The 22,951-nt window shown below is 35.7% G+C and overlaps 2 protein-coding genes across 2 annotated transcripts; one reads left to right on the top strand and one right to left on the bottom strand.

Moving 5' to 3' along the window:
• Positions 1 to 4,442: 4,442 nt before the first annotated feature.
• On the top strand, positions 4,443 to 13,134 carry LOC140957076 (F-actin-capping protein subunit alpha). The gene is made up of 10 exons (XM_073414161.1): positions 4,443 to 4,554; positions 4,624 to 4,739; positions 5,504 to 5,593; positions 6,229 to 6,293; positions 8,147 to 8,308; positions 9,910 to 9,988; positions 10,112 to 10,189; positions 12,072 to 12,146; positions 12,217 to 12,252; positions 12,894 to 13,134. The coding sequence occupies exons 1-10, from the start codon at positions 4,443 to 4,445 to the stop codon at positions 13,005 to 13,007; spliced, it is 927 nt and encodes a 308-aa protein (XP_073270262.1). The 3' UTR covers positions 13,008 to 13,134.
• A 1,687-nt stretch (positions 13,135 to 14,821) lies between these two features.
• Positions 14,822 to 22,269, bottom strand: LOC140956943 (CLP protease regulatory subunit CLPX2, mitochondrial). Its single transcript, XM_073413919.1, has 15 exons — positions 21,457 to 22,269; positions 20,828 to 20,886; positions 19,979 to 20,085; positions 19,796 to 19,875; positions 19,591 to 19,641; positions 18,954 to 19,028; positions 18,787 to 18,864; positions 18,644 to 18,700; positions 18,032 to 18,102; positions 17,852 to 17,948; positions 17,620 to 17,724; positions 16,699 to 16,761; positions 16,469 to 16,591; positions 15,947 to 16,105; positions 14,822 to 15,380 (listed from the first exon to the last, which is right to left on the bottom strand). The coding sequence occupies exons 1-15, from the start codon at positions 22,192 to 22,194 to the stop codon at positions 15,312 to 15,314; spliced, it is 1,932 nt and encodes a 643-aa protein (XP_073270020.1). The 5' UTR covers positions 22,195 to 22,269; the 3' UTR covers positions 14,822 to 15,311.
• Positions 22,270 to 22,951: the final 682 nt, after the last annotated feature.

Raw genomic sequence — 22,951 nt, 5'->3', positions numbered from 1 at the left:
GCCATGAGTCCCTTGCAGCCACAAGTTTTCCTCTTCAGTGTGTTAACATTGAAAGGCCACCATTATATTGTCAATGATGAGTCGGCCTGGGATAAATGCACTTTGCTCTAGATCAATAAGATCTTGAAGGCGAGGCTTGAGTCTGTTAGCTGCAACCATTTTTACCCTCACATTGCATAGACTTGTAGGCCGATAATCTGTAGTCAATCGAGGATTTTTAACTTTTGAGATAAGGACCAAGTATTGTTCAAACCTCCAATAGACATCTCTCTAGTAAGAGTCTTCAAGCAAATCGAAGAGATTTGGTCACCCAACATTGACCAATTTTCCTGATAGAATCCAGCATGGAAGCCATCCGAAACTTGCGCTTTCCATGGGGCCATCCCAAATAATGCACTACTGACCTCATCAGAAGTAAAAGGTGCATCCGGCTGGGTCCGCATAGAGTCCGAAAGTCGCACTTCCAGTCCAGAAAGTGCCTGTTCTATCACATCAAAAGAGGGTCTGGAAGTGGTAAAAATGTTTGTGAAATGCTGCATTCATGTTGCATTAACCTCCTGAGCATTAGTGATCCACTCATTATTAACTGACATTATCCCTTTAATAAAATTATTCCGTCAGCTGGTTGGAGCTTTGTGGTGGAAAAATTTCCCACCACAGCAAGTCAATCAGCTCAGGAGCGCTGCTTCCAATTAAGACGATCGAGTTGTGTTTCCATACTTTGGAGGTCCAGCATATTTTCTTAGGTAACCGTAACTGGTATTGAATTCAAATGGGAAATACGGGCCTGGGTAGTCCGAATTCTCTTGGCAAGTGACTAAAAGTGTTTTGTCCCCATGTTTTCAAATGTTATACATACACTGATAATTTATTCATCAAGTCTTCTGATGTATGTAATGGAGATGAAGCAATAGAGGACCATCTTTCCACCAAAATTTGTTTGGAGTTACTGTCAGAACGAAAAGATTCAAATTTGAAGTAGCGGATGGGAGTGCGTTCTGAGAAAATAGTTTGTGTTGCAGGATGGAGTTCAAGTTGCATTATTCGACGATCTGAACCATCATAATCCATATGGGTCACTCAAGCGTCAGAGAACAATTTTTCCAGGCTGATGTTACTAGAAAACGATCCAAGTGTTCCTGGATGTTATGGGGATGATGCTTTTTGTTTGTCCATGTGAAAGGTGGACCTTCATAGCCTAAATCCATCAGGCTGCATTGATCAATTACCTCCCTGAATGAGGTCATGGATGAGTACCCTCGGTCAAACCTACCTGATTTTTCCTAAAAATGGGCGATCTCATTAAAATCTCCTCCTATAATCCAAGGTAATGAATACATGGAATGAAGTCTCCAAAGCAATTCCATGAGAGATGTCTAACTTCGAGTAGAATGACCATAAAACCCTATAAAGTGCCATGTACCCCCATGTTCGTCAGTAATAACGCCTAACGGTATCAATATGACCCGGACCGTAATTTTGCAAGACGTAGAAATGTTTTTAAGTATTTGTTGGTTATTTTCTATAATGGAGATTCCACATACATGTAGATATGTTCCCTTTATTGGTTTGATTTACAAAATTTGGCTTATGGAAGTGATATAAGGTGACAGATTTGTCTGCTTGGAGAAAGTCCTTTATTCTGGCTTATTCTCAACTATAATATAAATTATGGATATGATTTTTTTTTTGGCGCAGTGTCGTTCAGTACTTAACTTGTTTTGCACATATGAAGTTAATTTAATTGTCAAGTTTGGTTTCTCTATGAGTTTGACGTCTTTTAATGTCTATAGTTTGTACACATCCTTTTCTAACTTCCCACCCACATCGTCGTATCTCTGCGCCGGGCTAATATATCTCCCTCTTGCATCCCCAAATGTCGCATCAGTTTTGCTTTTGTTGTAAGTATTGCTATTTCGTGTATTTTGTTGTTTATGATTATTATTTACCAAATTGCTTGATTGGTTGATTCAAGATTGGGTATTGCTTTAATGTAGTATCACTTTGATTTTTGAAGCGCTGTATATTTGCTTAACTGGTTATATATCTATCAAGCATACCATTTTTTGCTTCAATAACATACGAGTTCTTTTTCTTCCAAATAATTAATTTTACGATTATTATTTGGATTTTAAAAATATTTAATCCTTATTTTTGGTTTCATGTTTAAAATCTTTCGGGTTTGGTGTTTTTAACACCTTAGAATTTCAAATATGGGTTCTTAAAAATTTTAATCCTTCTTTTTTTAGGTTTCCCCCAAATTATCAACCTTACTTAATTGGTTTCGGTATATTCATCAGTGGGCTTATATGCTTATTTCCTAAAGTTATATGATTATGCGCGCACTGCAGTTGTAAACTTGGTACTTTTGAATTAATCATTGCTTAGCCATTTTAGTGAACTCAGTAATAACCAATTCATATTATTGCATCTACTCCATTCATTTACATTGAAAAGTCTTTGTTTAACCAGTACTGAGATTAATTGTCATCAGTCTTTGAAAGATTCAAACCATTGTTGCTTGCGGATAAGGACCAGCTCGAATCTGGATGTGCTATTTTCATGCACAATAAGGTATTCTTTGTTGTTTGGCTGTATAAATGAGAATTTTGAACTATGGATTTGGAAAAGCAGAGGTTAGTTGGAATTGTTATCAGGTTTGTGCTTGAATTGCGATATGGGAGTTTTGGGTAGAAGTTTTGAGTGCTGAGATTTTGGTGGCCTACATCTCAAAGTAAGAAGTAAATATCTATAATATTTGACAAGGTGAAAGAGGAGGAAGAGGGGTTGAAACTTTCATAACAATTTACTTTTGCTGAATGGAATACTCAATACCAATAGGGGGAAATTTTGGGTTCCTTCCTCCTATCAGCGAGAAGGTGTTTGTTCAAATGGACTTAGTTGATATGGGTTTCGTCCATTTCCATTAACATACTCTTTTTTTTTTTACGATTGTAGGTAGGTGTAAGCTAGCAGTATTGCCTAAGTTTACCAGCTATCAAGTATTTTTTTTTTTCAATCAATGGAGTATCTTCATTATAGTTGATTTTAAATTCATCATTTAGTTGCATAGTGCAATAGGATGTCTGGTTTACAGCTCCTTGCTTTATATTGATTTGATTATCGTCTTCATGGTAAATGTTTTGACCAAATGCTATGATGGGGTTTCTTATCTGAATTTCCATCCTACGGTTTAACTATTCGAGGTCCAAAAATTACACAAATTAAGCTTGGGTCCTTTTTTTCTCCAACATCCAACCTGGGAAATATCATGATGCGTGATGAGTTGGGTTTTTTCGGCGTTCCTAAAGACGATGTAGCAATTAAAAACACGTAAAAATCAGTTTCAAGATGGGCAACGTCTATATCTTGGTCCATTTGTGATTGCTAACTGGGTTAGTATTTTGGATAACGGTTATTGGAACATAGATTCAACAAAACTTAATATAATTTAATTATACATAAATTGAATGAAACTTAATAAAACTTAGCATAAAATATATTTCAATTGTCCTTTCTTTACTTCGTCGAACGTGTTATTTCAATTTTTATATTCCATGAGTTGGGATTTGAGAAAATATTCGATTGGATTTGTAATTTGGGTTTTACCAGTTCCCCAATCCTTACTCCCAGTGTTCCCTTCACGCCCCTCCCCACCTCTTATCTTTTTTTGGCTTCACATTTGTAGTTGGTTAAACTTTGTATTACTAATTTAGTAATTTACTTGCTTGACTTTTCCTTTTTCTTCTTTGTTTTTTTTGGCAGTACAGAATTTTTTATCTGCTTTAGCGAACACAATTAGAATTTGGATGATTGAGGTTCAAGTCAATCGTGAAATATTTGTGTTTGCAGGGTTAATTTTGGAATTTAGTGATATCTGATAGTGTTATTCCTGCATGTGAAGGTTGAATGCAATATCAGTGATGAATGAAGTAAATGTGCTTGGATAATTGACATGATTAATGAGACAAAAACATTTCTTCTCTTTTTCTTGGAGGCTCGACCGGTCAACATCAATATTTCTTTTATATTTTTGGTTCTTTGATTACTTGGCACAAATATCACATGGATATGTTTTTAATTATTTTGTTGTGGTATTATTTTCGTAGTGGAGTTTTATTAACCAAGCAGAGATGTTCCCTATATTGATTTGATTTTCTAGGATAAAAAAATATTTTGTTAAGCATATGCCCCATTTATTTGTAGAGAATAACAAAATCAAACACTTAAAAAATAAAAATGTGTTGCATACATAAAATAATTAACATTTATGTATTATGTGCCACATGCAACGCGTGTGCAAGGATGAATAGTTATATATTAAGTATTTTAATGTTACTTTCGATTTAATGTCATTTAATTTTGTAAATTATTAAATACAAAACAAAACATAAGTAATTGAGAGGGAGAAGTTTTGGCTGACACACAGTGGGATCTCAGTAATGTCAGACGAGGAAGAAACGGAATCCCAGCTCAGTGATGACCAGAAAATTGAGATCGCCAAATGGTTTCTCCTCAATTCTCCCGCCGGAGAAATCCAATACGTAGCCAAGGGTATGCTTACGTATATACATCCAAAATTTGGAATTTCTGCTTTATTTTATTATCATGTTGAATGTGCAGATATTCAGGAAGTTTTGAAGAACGAGAGATTGTATAGTAAGGCAGCGGCGGAGGCGTTTCCACTGTACAACAAAGCTCACATGATTTGCCTCGAATTTCCAGACAGAAGCGGTGAGGTAAAGTGAATGCTGTCACAACTTTCCTCTCATTAATTTCTATGAACTTGAGTTAATTTTGAAGAATTTCTGCGGTAATTAAGGTGTGGTGAATGAGTTGATTTCGTTTGCTGAACGTAGATGTTCTTGTTTTGCATGCTGGCGGAATAACTTTTTTTGCTCGAAGTAGAATCAATCAAATGTGTTTTATATGTTACAATGCGCTAATAGAAGGTGAAATTAAATGTGTGAATTGGGTTCAGTAAATTTATGTGGTTTCGTAGAGCATTGAGGACTATTTCTGTAAAATTCCATCCACCATAGTGATGGTGAAGATTTCGTATTGGTTATGAATAAAGCGGATTATTAATGTAGGTCACTTCAGTAAGATGGTGCTTGCAGTATTTCGGATGGTTTATAGTATCATTGCATGGAAATAGATAGGAATCGGGACATGGGCTTTCAACAATGATGGCATTGTCATATATATAAATAAAAAATGGTGGAAAGTAGTGGTATAAGTTTTTTTATGAACGAATTGCTCCTCTCCATCATGTTTTGGGGGTGTTTCAATATTCTGGAAGGAGTTACCTGTCCAGAAGGAAGCTTCTCAAGAATTTATACAGGTGTTAAGAGTTATTGTAGCTTCCTAACAGAGTATAACAGTAGTTTTATACTGTGAAACGTGTCAATTGTGCTTGAAATAATTTGTTATAGTGCAATTTCGATGCGGTCAGCAAATGTTATTTCTTTAATCTCGGTTGCCTTCTCTTTAATGTTTGTAGGTACTTCTGACATCATTTAGCCAGATTGATGAAAATGAATATCTTGATCCTAGGACTGCTCAGGTTGCAATAGTTGATCACGTGAAACAGGTGAGTTGGGTTTTCGTTATTAATTTCTTATCACTTGCAGAATTTTTATTATTTTGGATTTGTTACCAAGCTTTTAAATGTTCTCTTTTTGTTATAGACTGTTAGATCAGGCATTCAGCCTCTTTAGCATCATGGATATGAAACTAATTTTTGGCATGGAGGGGTTTTGCTTTATCTATTGTTATAGGATTTGAAGTTGAACTCCAGTTTTTAACCTTTGCGACAAAAAAGTAATGAAAAAACTACATATTGCCTAACTAAATGATAAGCACCTTGGTTCAACTAGGTTGATGAGTTGTTATGTGTTTATGTTTTGACATACTCGGGTGTTGGGTATAAATCTTCTTGCATTATGACATGTTGAGCTATGAGTCTGGAGGGAGAAAGATGCATTTGAAAATACCCCTATGGAGCAGGAATGATTGGGATGTTGAAATATCTTGTATCCTGGAAAATTGATAGCAATAGCTTTTGCCATTTATTAACAGGCTTGCTAACCATCATAGACTTGGTTTAAACTAATCTCCATTGTGAAATAAATCAAACTTAAATGCATGTTACTTAATAGAAATCTAGGGCATTTAAATATGCTGACTGTTCTGAAATATTTTAATGATATACTTATGTTGATTCAGGTTTGTGAAGATACACGACCTGCGAATGATAAAGAGCTTCCTTCGCCATATATTGAGGAATATCGGTAATGCTTTAGGATATTGCTTATCTACTGCAGATAGCAAATTTTTGCAAATGAAGGTTACTATGACTGAATTCAAAATGAAATGTAATTCCTGAATGTACATATATTTAGTTTTTGGGTTAGATAGTTGGAAGGTTGATCTAGTAAGTAAAGCACTGTGAGTTGGCTGGTCAATTTTTTTTGAAAAGATACCCACACACTTAGGCTGTCACTTTTGTTTGGTCCAGAGGTATGACCACAACAAACCAGCACACATATCTTTCCATCCTGAAACCTACTAAGTGTTAAAGCTTCTGATGGTTAATAACAATTGAATCTAAACACATTGAAAAAAATCATTTATATGACATGTTTGTTCAAGCTTAAAGTGTAGTAAGAATGTTATGGTTGGTGTAGCGTCCTTATCCGAACAACTACTAAACAGACTATTAAGTATGCAAAATTTAAACTTGATAACAACAATTTAACAGCAGAAACCAAATAATTTAAACTTCTTACAACCCAAACGAAAACTAAACAATAATCTCAGTCTTCAACGTTAATACAACCATATCGAAAACATAATCATGCACAAGAATACGAGAAACCAAATAAAACCTCCACTGGATCACCACCGAAAACCCAACTTCTCTTGCCACTCCCCTGGTCGTCCGAACCGTCCAACCTAAGATCTGTCCCATGGAATGGGGTGCCCAAGATGAAAACAACGATGTGTGCGACAATCACCCGATACGAGAATGTTCGAGTATACAAACTGATATGATGCATGTGAAATAATATACTCGGATATCAAGGGTCAAGTCAAAAATCTCATGCTCAATCTAGAGGCGCCTGAGTGTGTAGTATCTGATCTACCCTAGTCATGTTTTGGCTCTTACATTCATCATCAAGACGTGGGCCTACAATGTCCAGGGTCATCAGAGCCCGTGGGTGGGTCCCGTCGGACAATTTAGCTCTCGATGCCCAACCGTCCACAATACAGAACATGGCTGAGCGGTCCCAATAAACGAGGTATATCTCAAAAGATATCAGGCCCAACGTGATATGTAATGCATAGTATGCTAAAACGATAAAACATGTATCATGCAACAGATAACTATGCAGCATATAAGGGTGTATACTATGCTTTGATATCTCAGTCAGTGCATCACGTAACTCACTAAAACAATCTGACAGAAAGTTTACTCGTCTGAACCTAGACAATACTAATATAATGAAATCACTATTAAGTCAGATCTTGAATTACCAAACATGTTTCAAAGTTCTTTTTAATGATCCTTAAATCACTATTTAAAGATTTAGGATTATACTTGCGTTCGTCGTCAACCCGTTGACGATGTCTCGATCTGTGTGTCTCGGTTCACCGACCCCTTCTCGAGTCGACACTAGCTCCGAAGCTTCCCGACACTAAAATACCCTAGAAACTGGTTAGAAAATCTAAGGTATGTGGTTAGAACTCGAGAGAAAGTAGTTGAGCTTCCATTTATAGGCTGCATCCAGACTAGTTCAGAATATCCGAAATCAATCTTATTTGTCACGTGTTATATTCTCATTCGTCTAGTTGGATTTATCGGGATCATATAATCTGAAATAGATTGGTGGACCATTTTAAATTTGGTGGATCCCAACAGGTTGATTCTGAATTATCAATTCTTTAATAACGCTTAATTAACTAATCTTTAATCATATTTTAATTAGTACTTTATTTCAAAATAAGGATTCGAGTCATTACACTTGGTTTATTTCTTTTTCCAACCTTGGTTTCTTTTTCTGTTTGAAATAATTCTGCATCCTAGGAGTATATTTTCCACTCATTTTGTTTCTCTTGCAATTGTTGAACTCTTTCTTGGTAGATGTGCTTTGGATGCAGAAATTAGCAAGTATGTTAGTGAAGCATACCCAAAAGGAGTTTGTTCTGTATATTGTACTGATGGCAAAGCTGTGGAAGAACAGGGCTTGGATTTTGAACTTGTTGTGGTAATTTCTGCAGCTAGACACAGCCCTCAGAATTTCTGGTATGCTTGAAGTCCGTCGAAAATCCAGAAGCATTGTCTTATTTCTGTGGTTTTAGTTCATCATCATGTGCTTGATGTTTGTGTTTTCAGAAGGAAACTTTAAAGAGTTATACTTGATATATATATCTTCGAATTAAACAATTTATACTTTGTTTCCGGTGTCATAATCTAAGCAGCATTTCAGTAGTAATATTTTAAATTCTTTTGATTTTGAAAAACTAAAAGCATGATTATCCAGAAGAAGTATGCATAAAATGTAGCCGAGATATCGATGCTCATGATAACGCAGAACAGATTAATCGGTTTAGACCTATAATGAAGAAGTTATGATAGAAGTGAAAGCAAACTGATCATATGTTATTTATCGTAGAACAGAGAATGGATGGAATCTATTCTTGTTATGTATGCAAACAACATATTGATCATATGTTATTTATCCGAAGAACAGATAAAGGACAGATTCTATTCTTGTTGTGTATGCAAACAACATAGTGCTTGCGGGAGATCATGGAATGGGAATCAAGAGGCTAAAGAAAGTACTCCAAGCATAAGTCGAAGTCCAGATCTAAATGTCTTCAAACATTTCTGGGAATAGATATTATGACGAGTTTCAGATGAATTTAGATCGCACAAAGGAAGTGTAGTTGGCAAGGAATGAGGAAGTTTGGTTGTAGTGTGCCAGTGATTGGAAATAAATTGAAAAAAAAAACATGGCTAGGAATTGGTATACATGTTACTCACAAGACCACATATGGTACGATCATTGTCAGTTAATTAATGCATGCTCCAATAAAAGATGTCAGGAAGTCGTACAAATTGAGGGGTATCTTAGGGAATGTTCAGTAAGTGGCCTCTAGTTCGAAAGAACAGTAGGTGAGTTACTCGAGTATAGTGTTATATATGTGGACGCAGTTTGGATGCTAGAGCTGTGGAACAATTCTACAACCAGTTACTATCCAAAGTCTGGAGAATGTGGTTACTTAAAGAAGGGAGAAACAATCTGTAGTTCCTGGAATCATTGTTGAGATTGGATACTGAGGGATAGCTCGAGGAGCATTGAAACTCATATGGCTGTAAATCTTGATGAAAGACATACACAAAACTTCTACATCTCCTGTGAAATTGCTCAATGGCATCAAGTTAACCATTAGAATTGATAGAAATTAAATTCAACATGATGCGATTAATAATCTATTTCCTTGTATCATATCCCTGCCAAATCATTACTGTTGATGTTCTAACTTAGGCCTCACCAATCCTGGATTAGGTGGATTTTTGGACAAGTTGGGAATGATTGATGTGTATTCAACAACTTAATGGAGATGTAGTAAACAAGAAAGAAATCTCGATATCAGTGGGATTGGCATAAATCTAGAGAAATCACGAATTACTTGCACTAAGATTTGTCAAACATCCTCCTCTTTCTACCTCTATGTTTTTCTTAATCTGTCCCCCTTTATTTGATAGAACAACATTGTAATATTACGTGAGAAGGAAGATTGTTTTTCCTGTATAAGCGATCCCATGGGAGCACAACCCTTAAGAGTTCCTGTTTCTTGAGAGAATTTTTGTTACATAACCATGTCTGCTGTCCTTTTTAGCAATGGAAGTTGGCGGTCAACATGGAAAATTGAATTTAAGGACGAGCCACAAATTGTGGAAGTGAGAGGTCTATTGCAGGTAGTTTTTGTCATGTTATTTATTGATGTTCTTGTAAAATCTGTTTTGTGCACTTTCGACATATTTTTTACTTGGCTACAAAGGAAAAAAAATAAAGGAGTGTATATCTCTTGCATCGTCTAGGTGGGGGCCCACTACTTTGAAGAGGGAAATGTCCAATTAGATACAAAGCACGAATGCAAGGATTCCACAATATTTCAGGTAATGCTTACATTGTAATTGTACAGGGCTTCTCTGTTAGGTTGGGTTGGTTGAAGTACCTACTGCTGTGTCGTGTACTTTGCGGCCTCGGTTCATAGTATGTCATTTTGGTTCATTCACGTAGGTGTGGCTGGCAATTATAGTTTTGATGATTGCATTATTGGTATGGACAGTAACTTAGACAGTTTGGATGAGCAAGTGCCAAAAGCTCTAGGTTTCGTGGAATCAATTTTTTATTATTTTGCAGTAGTTTTTTATTACTGGTGAGCCTAAAGCAAGGTCTTGATCATGAGGTCGAAGTCATTGTTTAATTTGTTATTTTCTTTAATTTTCTTGACGTGAAATGGATTTTTTGAAGTAGTACAAAAGATTTTTGTAACAGTATTTTTGTTTACTTACCTTTGATATGCGTGTAGCGCCCTTACCCGAGCCACTACTAAACAGACTAATAAGCATGCAACATTAAATCTTAAAAACAACAATCAAACAGCGGAAACCAAATAACTTAATCATCTTACAACCCAAATTAAAACAGAACAAACAACAGCAGTCTTAAACATTAATACAACCATATCAAAAACATAATTCTGAACGAGAAAATGATAAACCACACATAAAACCTCCACTGGATCACCACCGAAAACCCAACTGCTCTAGCCACTGCCCTGGTCGTCCGCACCGTCAAACCTAAGACTTGTCCCGTGGAATGGGGTGCCCAAGATGAAAACAAGGACGTGAGCGACAATCGCCCAATACGAGAATGTACGAGTATACAAACTGATATGATGCATGCGAAATGCGCTCGGATAACAAGGATCAAGTCAAGAATCTCATGCTCTGTCTAGAGGCGCCTGAGTGTGTAGTCTCTGATCTGCCCTAGGCATGTTTTGGCTCCCACACTCATCATCAAGACGTGGACCTACAATATCCAGGTCATCAGAGCCCGCGGGTCCCGTCGGACACTGTAGCTCTCGATGCCCCATCGTCCACAATACAGAATAGGGCTGAGCGGCCCCAACAAACGAGGTATATCTCAAAAGATATCAAGCTCAACATGATATGTCATGCATAATATGCCAAAACAGTAAAACATGTATAATGCAACACATAAATATGCAGCATATAAGTGTGTATACTACACTTGGATATCTCAGTCAGTACATCACGTACCTCACTAAAACAATCTGACAGAAAGCTCTTAACCTGCGTCCGTCGTCAGCCCGCTGATGATGTCTCGATCTCAGTTCACCGACCCCCTTCGAGTCGACACTAGCTCCAAAACTTCCCGACACCAAAGTGTCCTAGAAACTGGCTAGAAAACCTAAGGTAAAAGACTAGAACTCTCTCTCTGAAGGATGCGGTGTAGGAAACAAAAGAATTCGGCTTCCATTTATAGGCTGCATCCGGACTATTTCAGAAATCCGAATCAATCTTATATGCCACGTGTCAGAATCTCATTCGTCTGGTTGGATTTCTCGAGATACCGTAATCGGAAGTAAATCGGGTTATCCATTTAAAATTCGGTGGATCCAACATATTAATCCCAAATTATGAATTCGTTAATAATACTAATTAACAACTTTTTAATTATCTCTTAATTAATAATTCATTCAAAATAAGAATTTGGGTCATTACAATGCGAGTCAAAATACTCTCATAATATACTTTATTGTACAGTTTGGGTCTCCTTTTGGTTTCAATCTTAGCAGATGATTTCACAGTGGTCAGGAATTAGGATATAAAAATCTAAATTGATTTTATATGCATCAATATCTTGGAAGGTGAGGAGGAAATGCATAATATGTGGAGGCTTTGTTTTCTTAATTTAATGCCGATGGTTTTGCAGGATATAACAATAGGCTAACATGTGTTAATTTTGCAGTCACCTGATGATTGTTCAGTTTCCTTAACTAATATTATTCGTCACCATGAGACAGAGTATCTGAATTCCCTCCAGGTCACCTCTTTCATTTTGAATAAAATCATTTGTGTTCGAAATTCTCCTGCTGATGTGATTTTATTGGCAGATGTCTTATTCAAACTTGTCAGACGCCACTTTTAAGGTACGCTAACATCAATCATGATTGCATCTCCCTTGTAGAATTAGGAACAAAAGTACTCTAAAATTTATCAAACATAGTGATAAATTAACTTCTTTTCTTCACATGCATGCACAGAGGAGTGTTGAACCCAAGGCCTAGAACATGGTGAAAATTACACGAGCTTTAGATGCTAATGTGATTAGAAATTGAGTTTGCTAATACAAATTTTTTCCTCAAGCAAAGTTTAGACTCTGATAGTTCAACCCCATTATTTTTCATTTCTCTAGCCCATCATCTATTGAAAACTGTATGTGTGTGAATTATTACTGTTTACTCCCAGTAAATTAATTTTGCTGGTAATAGTCAGTGTTATGTCAGGTAATTGTGATAAGCAATGACGGACCCAATGGTGGAGATCATTGTCCCCTATTGAAAGGAAATTAGTTTTATATTCAATTTTTAAATATTGCAAGTCTTTGGCTCCTAAAGTCATTGAAATCCAACCCCAAATACTCGGTCCGCTCCTCTATCATCGAGTTTATTATCAACAATTCCCTTATTTTGGGTTCATTTATTAGTTTTTTTGGAAAAATTCGTGTTGACAAATATCGCCTTCATCATCCAGAACTGAAGCTTTTTTGTACTGCTCCAATGTTGTGTAGGACCTTCGGAGAAAGCTTCCAGTGACGCGTACGCTTTTTCCATGGCATAACACCTTGCAGTTCAGCCTGACTAGAGATATGCAGAAAAGCTTGGGATTAGAAGGTAGTAAATGATTCTACAAGGTGATGAATGTGTATTATCTTCAAAATTTTCGTGTGTATCGCGTTCGATTTTTTTTTCCCCTTTTTGCCATTTTGTAATATACCTCCTTACAACATATATACATGCCGCTTTGTTTCTTGTCGAATGTCTCCTGCTTTGTGTTGATAAGGTACCAAAATTCATTTGTTCACTCGTTCTGTGATAAGGTACTTCATTAAAGTTGAACGAGTTTACAGAGGTTGAAATATTGTAGATTCTATATTTGTCATGCACTTGTTGATATAATAAACCTTATTGCTTCGTAAAATCACATTATTTGAAATTCACATATCAGAAAAAACTTATGCGTCGAACTTTCGACAAAGTTGTTATAAAATAATCACATATTTAATAGAAGATTACATGATTTTTTTTATTTGACTGTTTGAAAATGAATCAGCACAATAAATTGTAGTTGTAAAAGCTATTCAAATGTTTTGAACTGGCAATTAAGTCTATTTAATTTTTTTTTGGCATGTTTATCCTCAAATTAAATTAATCGTTCATTTTGCATGCTTTTATATTTATTTTATTATCATGATAAATTGGAATCTTTTCCACATTAAAGGGGCAAGTTCGCCGATTAAAATAAATGATGAAAAGAATAATTTAATTTTGAACCTCGGAAAATCTTGTGTCATTTATTCACTTTGCACTTAAAATTCTGCAGTTAGTTTTGCAGATCGTTTTCTTCGCACTCTACAAACTCTTATTAAAATAGAGTTGTATTTTCAAAAAAAAATTGAATTATTGCAACTTTATTTTTAAAACGCTAATACTTTTACATTGTGTTTGGTTTGCAACATTAAGTAGGTTTATTTTTTTAACCTATTTAATCACTTGTTTGGTACGTTTTTTATTTAACCAAGTCAATCTTTCTTATGAATGATTAGGTTATATTAGGTAGGTTAAAATAATATCTCTTCACCCCCTAAGATTATTTATCTCACTCTTAATCTATCATATTTTTCCAATTTTATATTTCTCCTAAATTCAAACTCACCACCTCTTCCTTCCACCGACCGCCCACCGGCAACCCCCGCCAAAGGCCGACCGCCACCGGCCATCGCCGACCGACTGCCGTTGCCTCTTCCGGCCGACCGCCGCCAGCCGCCGACCCCTAATGCTGCTTCCGGCCGACCGTCGACGCAAAAATAGAAGGACAATTTTGTCAATTCATCAAAAAATTATTAATTATCACATCCTTATCTATCATACCAAACATAATATTATTTTATCATTATATATTACATTTCTACTTCAATCATTTTTTTTTATCATTTCTCTCTTAATCATTTCATTATTTTATCCTCCAAACCAAACGCAGCCTTAGACTTCATGTGGTACAATTTTTAATAATTGCTTTCAATCATTTTTATCCTACCACCTACCGTACAAAATTTTACGCGCAAACACAAATGAAATATAAATTGAAGTTTGAAGGAATTCTTCTGTAAAGTTAACTTTTATATATATTAATTTTTTTCATATATATATTAATTGTTTTTTTTCAATTTTTAACAATCCATTTTCCTTAATAATTGATATTTACACACACACACACACACACCAGATATAAATACAATGAAAGCTGAATTACAGTTTGGGATACGTGAACAAAAAAGTTCACTGTGCATCTACACGACAAGTACAGATACTCGACCCCGGATCCCATCTGCTTGGATCCTTGGTTAACACCAACCCCAGTAATTTACTTAGTTTTTTAGTAAAATTTGAACCTAATTGAGTTTAAATCTCCTCCACATAAAATAATAAGAAACTATACTAGCAATCACGAAACATCATGCAGTTCGCATTCTCAATTATGCCTGAGCATTCATGTTTCTCCAGTTCTTTCTAACTTTGATAATGGGAGAATCAGACATCATAATTTAGAACCAAGAAACAAATATACACATTCAACTGCAAGATGTGAATTTTTTGCAATTTTTCCCATCTCTTTAAAGCTATGGATGCCGCTGCAATATGAGCTTTTCAGCCCAAAAATGACCAGTGTGCGTTTTCGCACTTTCTTGAGATGCCTTGAACTCTAGCCAAGTAAATATGTACCTTTCGATCTGCACATTTGCAGAATCGAATTGATGCAGTTTTAAGCTGCGCTCTTGACCAACTCGTACTTCTCGTGCACCCAAGGGAGAGGGAAGGGGCAAACTCAACAAGTATGATTTCAACATCGAGCTAGGAAGAACTTCGTCGTTCTGTAATTTTCAGGGCTGCATATGTACAAAGTTTTTGGTTAACTTTTTGAAAGGGAGCTACAAGCTGATGGCGGGTAATGGATCTAACAAGCCTTCCGACAAGCCTTTCACTGAGTTGTCCCCTTCCTGTCACAAATAATAAAATGATGAGAGACTGGACAAATATGTCTGAGTTCTGACACATCTGTATCTTTATACCGAAAATATAAGGGTTGGACTTGTGAATTAATGGGGAGACAACATAAATAAAAGGGTACATTTTCCGGATTCATGGGAAGACAACAAATAGGCTACACCTTTGCCAATAATTTGAGTGAATTGGATACACATGCAGCTCTATTGGCCCCTAAATGATATCGCATGAAAAAGAGGCAAGGTCGATAAAAAAGAAAAAAGAGAGAAGATCAACGGTGATGATGAAAATAGTCTGGATCAAACAATTTAACCACATGTTAATTATAGAATTTGAAATTGTATTTGAGCTTGATTTAAATTTTAGAGGGATGGAACTCATCTGAACTTAATCAGACCAAACAAGTGTCAAACTCAAGCCAAGATTCAAATACCAAGAAAATATAAAGGGCGTGCAGTGTTGAATAATTATGGCAAGCAACTATATTCTAACAAGAGTTTGAAGATCAACCTTGACACAAAATGTTACGACATGAGAATGGAAAAAATAAGAAAATTACTCTTGTATCAGTAGACTTTTTTTGGCTTGAAATTTCTTCATATGCACTATTAGAACAAAGAACTTTTGCTCCACATCCAGGAGCACCTAACATGCCCACAGCTTCTTCGTCAACCAATACAATTTCTGTATTTTCTTTTCCAGATTTTGCATCTGGAACCTGTAAAATAAAAAAAAAAAACAATGATTTGACGGGAGACCCCCCTTGTGTACATCCAATGAAAAAAGGTAAGCAATTCCAGAAAGCCCGTAACAAAACTTCATGCAGGGACACATATAAGCTCAGAAGCAACTTTCAATAAACTCTGCTTTATTGGAAATAAGGGTTGTCATTTTGTAAAAAAAGCCTGGAAAATGTGATAATCAGAAAATATATCCATATATAAGACCATATCAGCATTAAATCACAGCATCAAGCAGATCAAGGGTTAGCAACAGCAGGAGTTTATGGTCCATGTTTCCGGTATACATGGCCTTGGGTCGAACAGAAGTGACTGCTATAACAAAAATAAATCCAGCATACCTCAAACATAGCTTCAGTAAGAATATATTCTAATATGGTTCTTAAACCACGTGCACCAGTGCCTTTCGATATTGCTTTTTTTGCAATCAAGCTCAGAGCATTTTCTGTGAAATGTAACTGGGCCTGCGAGTATTCAATAACCAGTGAAAATATATAAGAGCATTCCATACTAATGCTCCAGAGGGATAAGTAGAATAACATCATCTGAATTACATAGATAATGAACTTACATTGTTCATGTCAAACATCCTCTTGTATTGCTTACATAGAGCATTTTTTGGCTCGGTAAGAACCTAGAGAACCAATTATTAATATCAGAAAAACATAAATACATAAGGTGGCAATAGTCAATACAACTTCAGAGAATAAAAAGTTTGAGCATTCGGAGAACAGGGGAACATGAGTAAAAAACCCTGGCCTCCTCACCGGCTTATGTTTCTAGAATTAGTTTTTTCTTTTTTGGCCTCAGGATGACAGAAATTATATAACATTACACCTTCAGTAACTAAGATTTTGGGTTAGAGGTTTAAATAAATGACGGTGAAGTAAAATTAAAATCTTGTGGAAACATATTTAAGAAAACATCAGTTTACATTACAAATAGAAAACAGAACTAAAGGTAAGAGAAGCTTAATAAAATAGATTTGGAGAGAAATGGAAAGTTTCTAATAAAACTACTCAAGAAAACTACAATCAATACATGGGAGGAGCTGGGAAATTATTTTAGAGCTTCAAGGAATGGACCAGTGAGATGGTGGGAGTGGGGGAGGTAGAGTTTAAAAAAAAGGCATTGAAAGACCCAAACCAATGAAAAAATCCACACAGGACCTGGAATGATCCACGAAAAAAATAATTTATTTCAGAGTTATGTTCGCGTCAACATTCATAAATTAGAAATGAATGACTCCGAGAGGCTGACAGTCTTCAATCTTATAACCTAATTTTTTAACAAAGCAGTGTGGAAAATGAACTAGGTACTCCTTCTGCTCTTTCCATTTCACCTCTTTAGTTTACAGCTTGGATTTCATTTTATTTTAATATAGATCCAGCTTCGGATTCTCCAATACAGATACTTAGGCAGAACTGTACGTCGTTTTGCGAAATGACAAAAATAGGTCAGACGAAAGGTTCAAGGGAAACATTATGCACACTTGTACAAGTTGCTTTTCATCCAAAGCTGACAAGCTCACTACAACAGGAAACCTCCCCACAAATTCAGGTATAAGACCATATGCAGCCAGATCACCACTATCTACCTGCAATAAATGCAATCTCCAGTATAATCTCAGGCTGATAGAAATTAATAGAGGTGAGAAAATATTTTGAAAATTATGAAATTTTAACAGGAACCAAAATGTTCAGATTGACAAAGTAGAGCTTTACATTTTCCAATAGACATGAGGTTGCAGCAGTATGCAACCCACCAAGTCTCATATTAGCACGGACAGGTGCTCCAAAACCAATAGAAGAATCTTGTCGTCTGGTGCAAAAACAGTAAATGAATGCAAAACTTAACGTATGAGTCATGACATTCAATCACAAGCTTAGAACAAACAGAACTACCTCTCAGAAATGGTCTTTTCAAGACCAACAAAAGCTCCACCGCATATGAAGAGGATATCTTTCGTGTCTATCTGTGGCAGTGATACGGAAAGAGTCAGCTTTAGAAATAAATACTCAGTTGAAAAATGAGCACAAGGCTCTATCCATAGTTTAACCTCTTACAAGACATAGAAGGACAATTTGTTGAAATAACACTCAGTTAAAAAATGAGCATCCGACTGTATTCATTAATTTGACCTCTCTCATTCACATATAAAAAAATTACAGTAGCATTCACAGATCACTAAATCTTTATCTGCGGATGCAATTCATTTGTAGCTTGAAAAGGAAAAATGAAAAAGCATGCCAGTTGACCCTTTATACAAAAAGTACGAAATGTTTTTATATGTCTAAAGAATTGGAGGTCAACGAGGGTACTTAAATTGTTTAGTATGAATACAAGGGCCAATTTATCTGCTAACAAGTCTATACTTAGAAATCAATGAGTCGAACTTAGTTCTGTGTCTGCAACTCAGTGACTAAAATATTATTTCTTATTCCATCACCATCTTTAGAAAGAGCTGAAAAAGGAAACATAGGCATAGCCGATGAAATTTCACTATTCTATGATACCTGAATGCTGTCACCATGAGAATTCTTCTGCGATCTATGGTCGGGAACACTTACAATCTAGAAATCATCATTTTTTTTCTATCCATAAGGCAGTCATTCTGAGATAAAATCACAGTAAAATAGTTGATACACAAATTACTCACAGTTCCTTCCAGAATTTTCAGCAACGCTTGCTGAACACCCTCTCCAGATACATCTCTACCTATATTTAAGCTCTCAGCCTGCACAGAGCTTCCAAAGAGAACATTTATCATGAAACAAAAATACTTCTCAAATTTCAACAAAATTTCTTTCTGAACATCTGCCATACCTTCTTAGTTATCTTGTCAATTTCATCAATGTACACAATTCCATGTTGAGCTGCCTCTACATCAAAATCAGCAACCTGAAAGAATACGCAGGGATTAAACAATGATATTTTACTGGGGTTTTAAAGAAGGAAAGAAAAAACAGATTAAATATGCTTGAAATCAATGGACTTGAAACTAATCACAAACAAATTTATTCATAAAGAACAAAGAATCTAACTAGTCTACTTTTTAGTTTTCCATTTTTCTTTTATTTTTTATTTTATTTTTGCTTTAGGTTCTTTATTTCTTAGCGCCTGTATAGGGAAGGACAAGAAAAAAGGCAGAAAAAAATCGAACAGAAAATACAATATTCAATGAGACTGGGGAAAGACAGGAAACATACAAGTAAGCCATATCCTTCACCGCTAGTAACATCCCTTTCCAAGCCTTCCCCCTTCTTGGACATAAAAACAACACAACTACACTTACATTCAAGAACTATTTTTATTTTTTTTGAGGTCATACTTACTCCATCATGCCATTGCTTTTTTAACTTTGGAGCAATAAGCATAAATTAACAAAATACAAAATTGTATTCAAGGATCTTAAGTTTCTAACCCATAAAGTCCAAATGAGACACAAACTCAATAATCATACCATAAGTAATTTGTACAGTATGGATTCCACATCTTCCCCAACATAACCAGCCTGGATAGAATAACAGTGAAAAAAAGAATAGAATTAAGCCACAGTGACTGGTTTATATCCATAGGAAAGTAAGAATAGTCAGAGAAGCACGCTTAACATGTCATACCACAGAGTTTATAACCAATACAAATTACAAAACTATATCAAAACCTACCTGCGTTAATGTTGTGGCATCCGCAATAACAAAAGGTACATTCACAACCCGAGCTAGTACTTTTGCAAGCAATGTCTTTCCTGTTCATTCAATCAAGGAGGGATACACAATATCATAATACTTCAGCGTAATTTGGTTTCACTCAGTAGTTTGGTCGATGGACTTCAATGCTTTGCGTCATACCTGAGCCAGTTGGACCAATCAACAGCACATTGCTCTTCTCCAACTCAACAAAATCATTACCGCCACTATCAATTTCCTTCTCACATTCAAGGGATTCTGCACCTGCCCTGATTTTAAAGCAAAAGGATTGATCATCATCTTGTTTCAATATGAATGGATTCTTATGGTCTAGAAAAAAAGTAAAGTTCGCATATATTCAATGACCCAGTTAGGGGTGCTGGGCAGCCACCATACCCTTCCCCCTTCTTTGTGAGCTTTTTCTAAATAAAATTTTTAAATAATCAGTGCTCTGCATGTAGAATATTAGATTATTTTATAGCTCAATAATCAGCCTCTATCAGGTCAATATGACTCATTTATACATTTTACTATGTAATCATACTTGATATGGTTAATATAAGGCATGAATATAGCAGAAACCATTGGAAAAGATATTTAAAAACAGGTGATAAATGTCACGGTGTTAACAATGTAAATTTTCTACAAAGACCCCTGAGTAGAACATGGTCCTATCCAAAAACTTGTGGCAAAAGTCAAAGTGGATTTAGCAATAGGAAGAATAATCAGCAATTCAAAGCAAATAAAAATAAAATGGTTTTAAATTAAGTAAATTGTTTTATGTAGAGTGTTTATGTTCTCGTGATATCTTTCACCTCTCACAATACAAGAAAGGAAGCATCAAGAGATATCTTTCTATAGGTAGGACAATACATCGAAATAAATTAAAGTAGAAAAACGTTCATCCAAAGAGCAGCTAGCATGCCATATTTCTCTTTTACTTTTGACAACTTACTATCTTATGTGCTCATCATTTACCATAGAAAGTTGACACAAAGATGCATCACTCACCCTGGCACTGAGGTGTGATATACTCTTTTGAAGTGGTTATACACAGCCACCGACAGCACCTGTGAAATAGTAAAACCAACTAAGGAGAAGCTTAAAGTGTTATAAATCACTCTTGACATTTACTATACATCAGCCGATTTCATTTAAGGAAGAATCCAAAGGGGAATTTACAAAATACCAAGCCATTAAGAAAACAAAAACAGAACAATAAAACTAAAACCACAGATGAATTCTATCTAAGCTATAGGCAACATGTTAATATGAATATCTAAATGGCTGATCAAATAATACAAGTTTAAATGTTAACATAATTTTCACTCTTCCAATGTCAAAATGAACCTGAGAGAATAAGATAATGATCTTCACTAGTCAAATGAAGTGAAAATAATTTTTTTCCTAGCTAAAATCATGCAAGAAGAGTTTAAAATTTCTGCAAGGAAGGTGTTAGCTTCTACTAAAACAGAAGAATGATTTCCAAACTTTTTTTCGACTCAGCTTAGTATAATCACTAATAATCAAACAGCGTCAAAGTGATTAGCTGTAATTACGAAAAAGGTATCATAATTATTCAGAGGTACCACAAAACTAAAACAAGTCACGTTAGAATTTCCATTCACGGGTTCTCCCACCTTTTTTGCCCTCTCCTGCCCTATAACATACTCATTGAGCACTTTGCATATTCCCTTAGGCGTGGGTAACTCTTTCTCGACTTTCAGGGCTTCCACCTCTGCCATAAACTCGACACCTCCTCGTCCCTCTGAATTCTTCTCCACATTACAATCACTATCACCATTATCACTAAAACTCTTCTCAGCATTTTCAGTACCACTATAAGACCTTAACTTCTCCCAAATCTTAACCCCATTCTTCCTAGATTTCCCCCCATCATTCCCAAAATTCCTTTCCATATCCCTGAAATTCTCCCTCCCACCCCTAACTCTCCCGATCTCAACAAAAGTCCCCTGCAAAGGCTCCAACTTAAACGGTCTAAAGTAAAACGCCGTCCGGCAGTTGTAACACATGTTAACGGCTTGGTAAATCCCCACCTCGCAAGCGGTGATGGAGAGGGGACGATTGGAGAAAATAACAGTCATGGGTTTGGAGCAGCGGGGGCAATCGACCTCAGCTTTAATGTGATCATAGTTGTCGGAGCTGCCGTCCCACTTGTGTCTCTCCTGGAACCCTAGTCTAGCTGACTTGTACGTGGGTTTAAGCAGTGGGGTTTGGTGAAATTGGAAGAGGCGAGCAAGCAGTTGGGGTTTGACGGCGGAAGAGTGGATATATGAGAATGGACGTGAGGAGATGGCGGCGCCCAAGGCGGTAACGTGGCGGAGCTTGGACTTGGAGAACCGGAATATTGCAGACATTTTTTGGCGACAAAATTGTACATATGAAACTGCTGTGAGAGCGACTCAGCTAGAGTACCCTTGCTCCGTATTTCAGGTGAGTAAATATAATCTTTTGGATATTGAAAGAACAAATGCTCCATAAATCTTATCCCAATAGTTAATGTGTATTAGGTTTTTATCGGATTTGATTTTTTTTTTTTTTTCGTTTTTGACTATCTCAAAAAATGTTTCTGCACTCTCTTGACTCGCATGTTTTTTCGTATAAAATTCAATACAAAACATTGAAAAACTGAAACAAATATATCATATTTCAGAACTAAATGTTTTATATCTGACATTAATATATGTTTCTTGAGTACCTAAACATGTATAACAAATTTTGATATTAATAACACGTCTTTTCGGATGAAGATTCGATACAAAACCTTGAAAATTTAATATTAATATATTATATTTGAGTGTTAAATGCTTCAGATCTGACAATGATATATGATTTTTGAGTACCCAACATGTATGACAGATTTTGATATTAATGACATGTTTTTTTTTTGGGTGAAAATTGGTACAAAACATTAAACATATGATACTAATAAATGATATTTCAGTATAAATTCTTTCAGATCGGATATTAATATATGATATTTGAGCACACAAACAAGTGTAGTAAGTATTGAAATGAATATAGTTGTTTCACTTTTATCTTTTATACCAAATCTAAAACAATTTATTATGAAATATCATATATATGTTTCAGATTTTCAACGTTTTGTACCGA

Source organism: Primulina huaijiensis, chromosome 14, assembly GCF_012295235.1.
Source record: "Primulina huaijiensis isolate GDHJ02 chromosome 14, ASM1229523v2, whole genome shotgun sequence".
In the NCBI taxonomy this organism is placed as follows: domain Eukaryota; kingdom Viridiplantae; phylum Streptophyta; class Magnoliopsida; order Lamiales; family Gesneriaceae; genus Primulina; species Primulina huaijiensis.
The sequence above is the reverse complement of the archived record's forward strand: the minus strand, read 5'-3'. Positions and strand labels throughout refer to the sequence as shown.

What these genes read in the sequence shown, in the direction of transcription:
- LOC140956943 (XM_073413919.1), bottom strand. Translation starts at nt 22,194, where the DNA reads ATGTCTGCAATATTCCGGTTCTCCAAGTCCAAGCTCCGCCACGTTACC. An exon ending in GAAAAGACCATTTCTGAGAG is followed by an intron (nt 17,949 to 18,031) that starts GTAGTTCTGTTT and finishes TTTTTGCACCAG; the next exon opens with ACGACAAGATTCTTCTATTG. An exon ending in TTACTGAAGCTATGTTTGAG is followed by an intron (nt 16,106 to 16,468) that starts GTATGCTGGATT and finishes TTTATTTTACAG; the next exon opens with GTTCCAGATGCAAAATCTGG.
- LOC140957076 (XM_073414161.1), top strand. Translation starts at nt 4,443, where the DNA reads ATGTCAGACGAGGAAGAAACGGAATCCCAGCTCAGTGATGACCAGAAA. An exon ending in TTCCAGACAGAAGCGGTGAG is followed by an intron (nt 4,740 to 5,503) that starts GTAAAGTGAATG and finishes TAATGTTTGTAG; the next exon opens with GTACTTCTGACATCATTTAG. An exon ending in TAGTTGATCACGTGAAACAG is followed by an intron (nt 5,594 to 6,228) that starts GTGAGTTGGGTT and finishes ATGTTGATTCAG; the next exon opens with GTTTGTGAAGATACACGACC.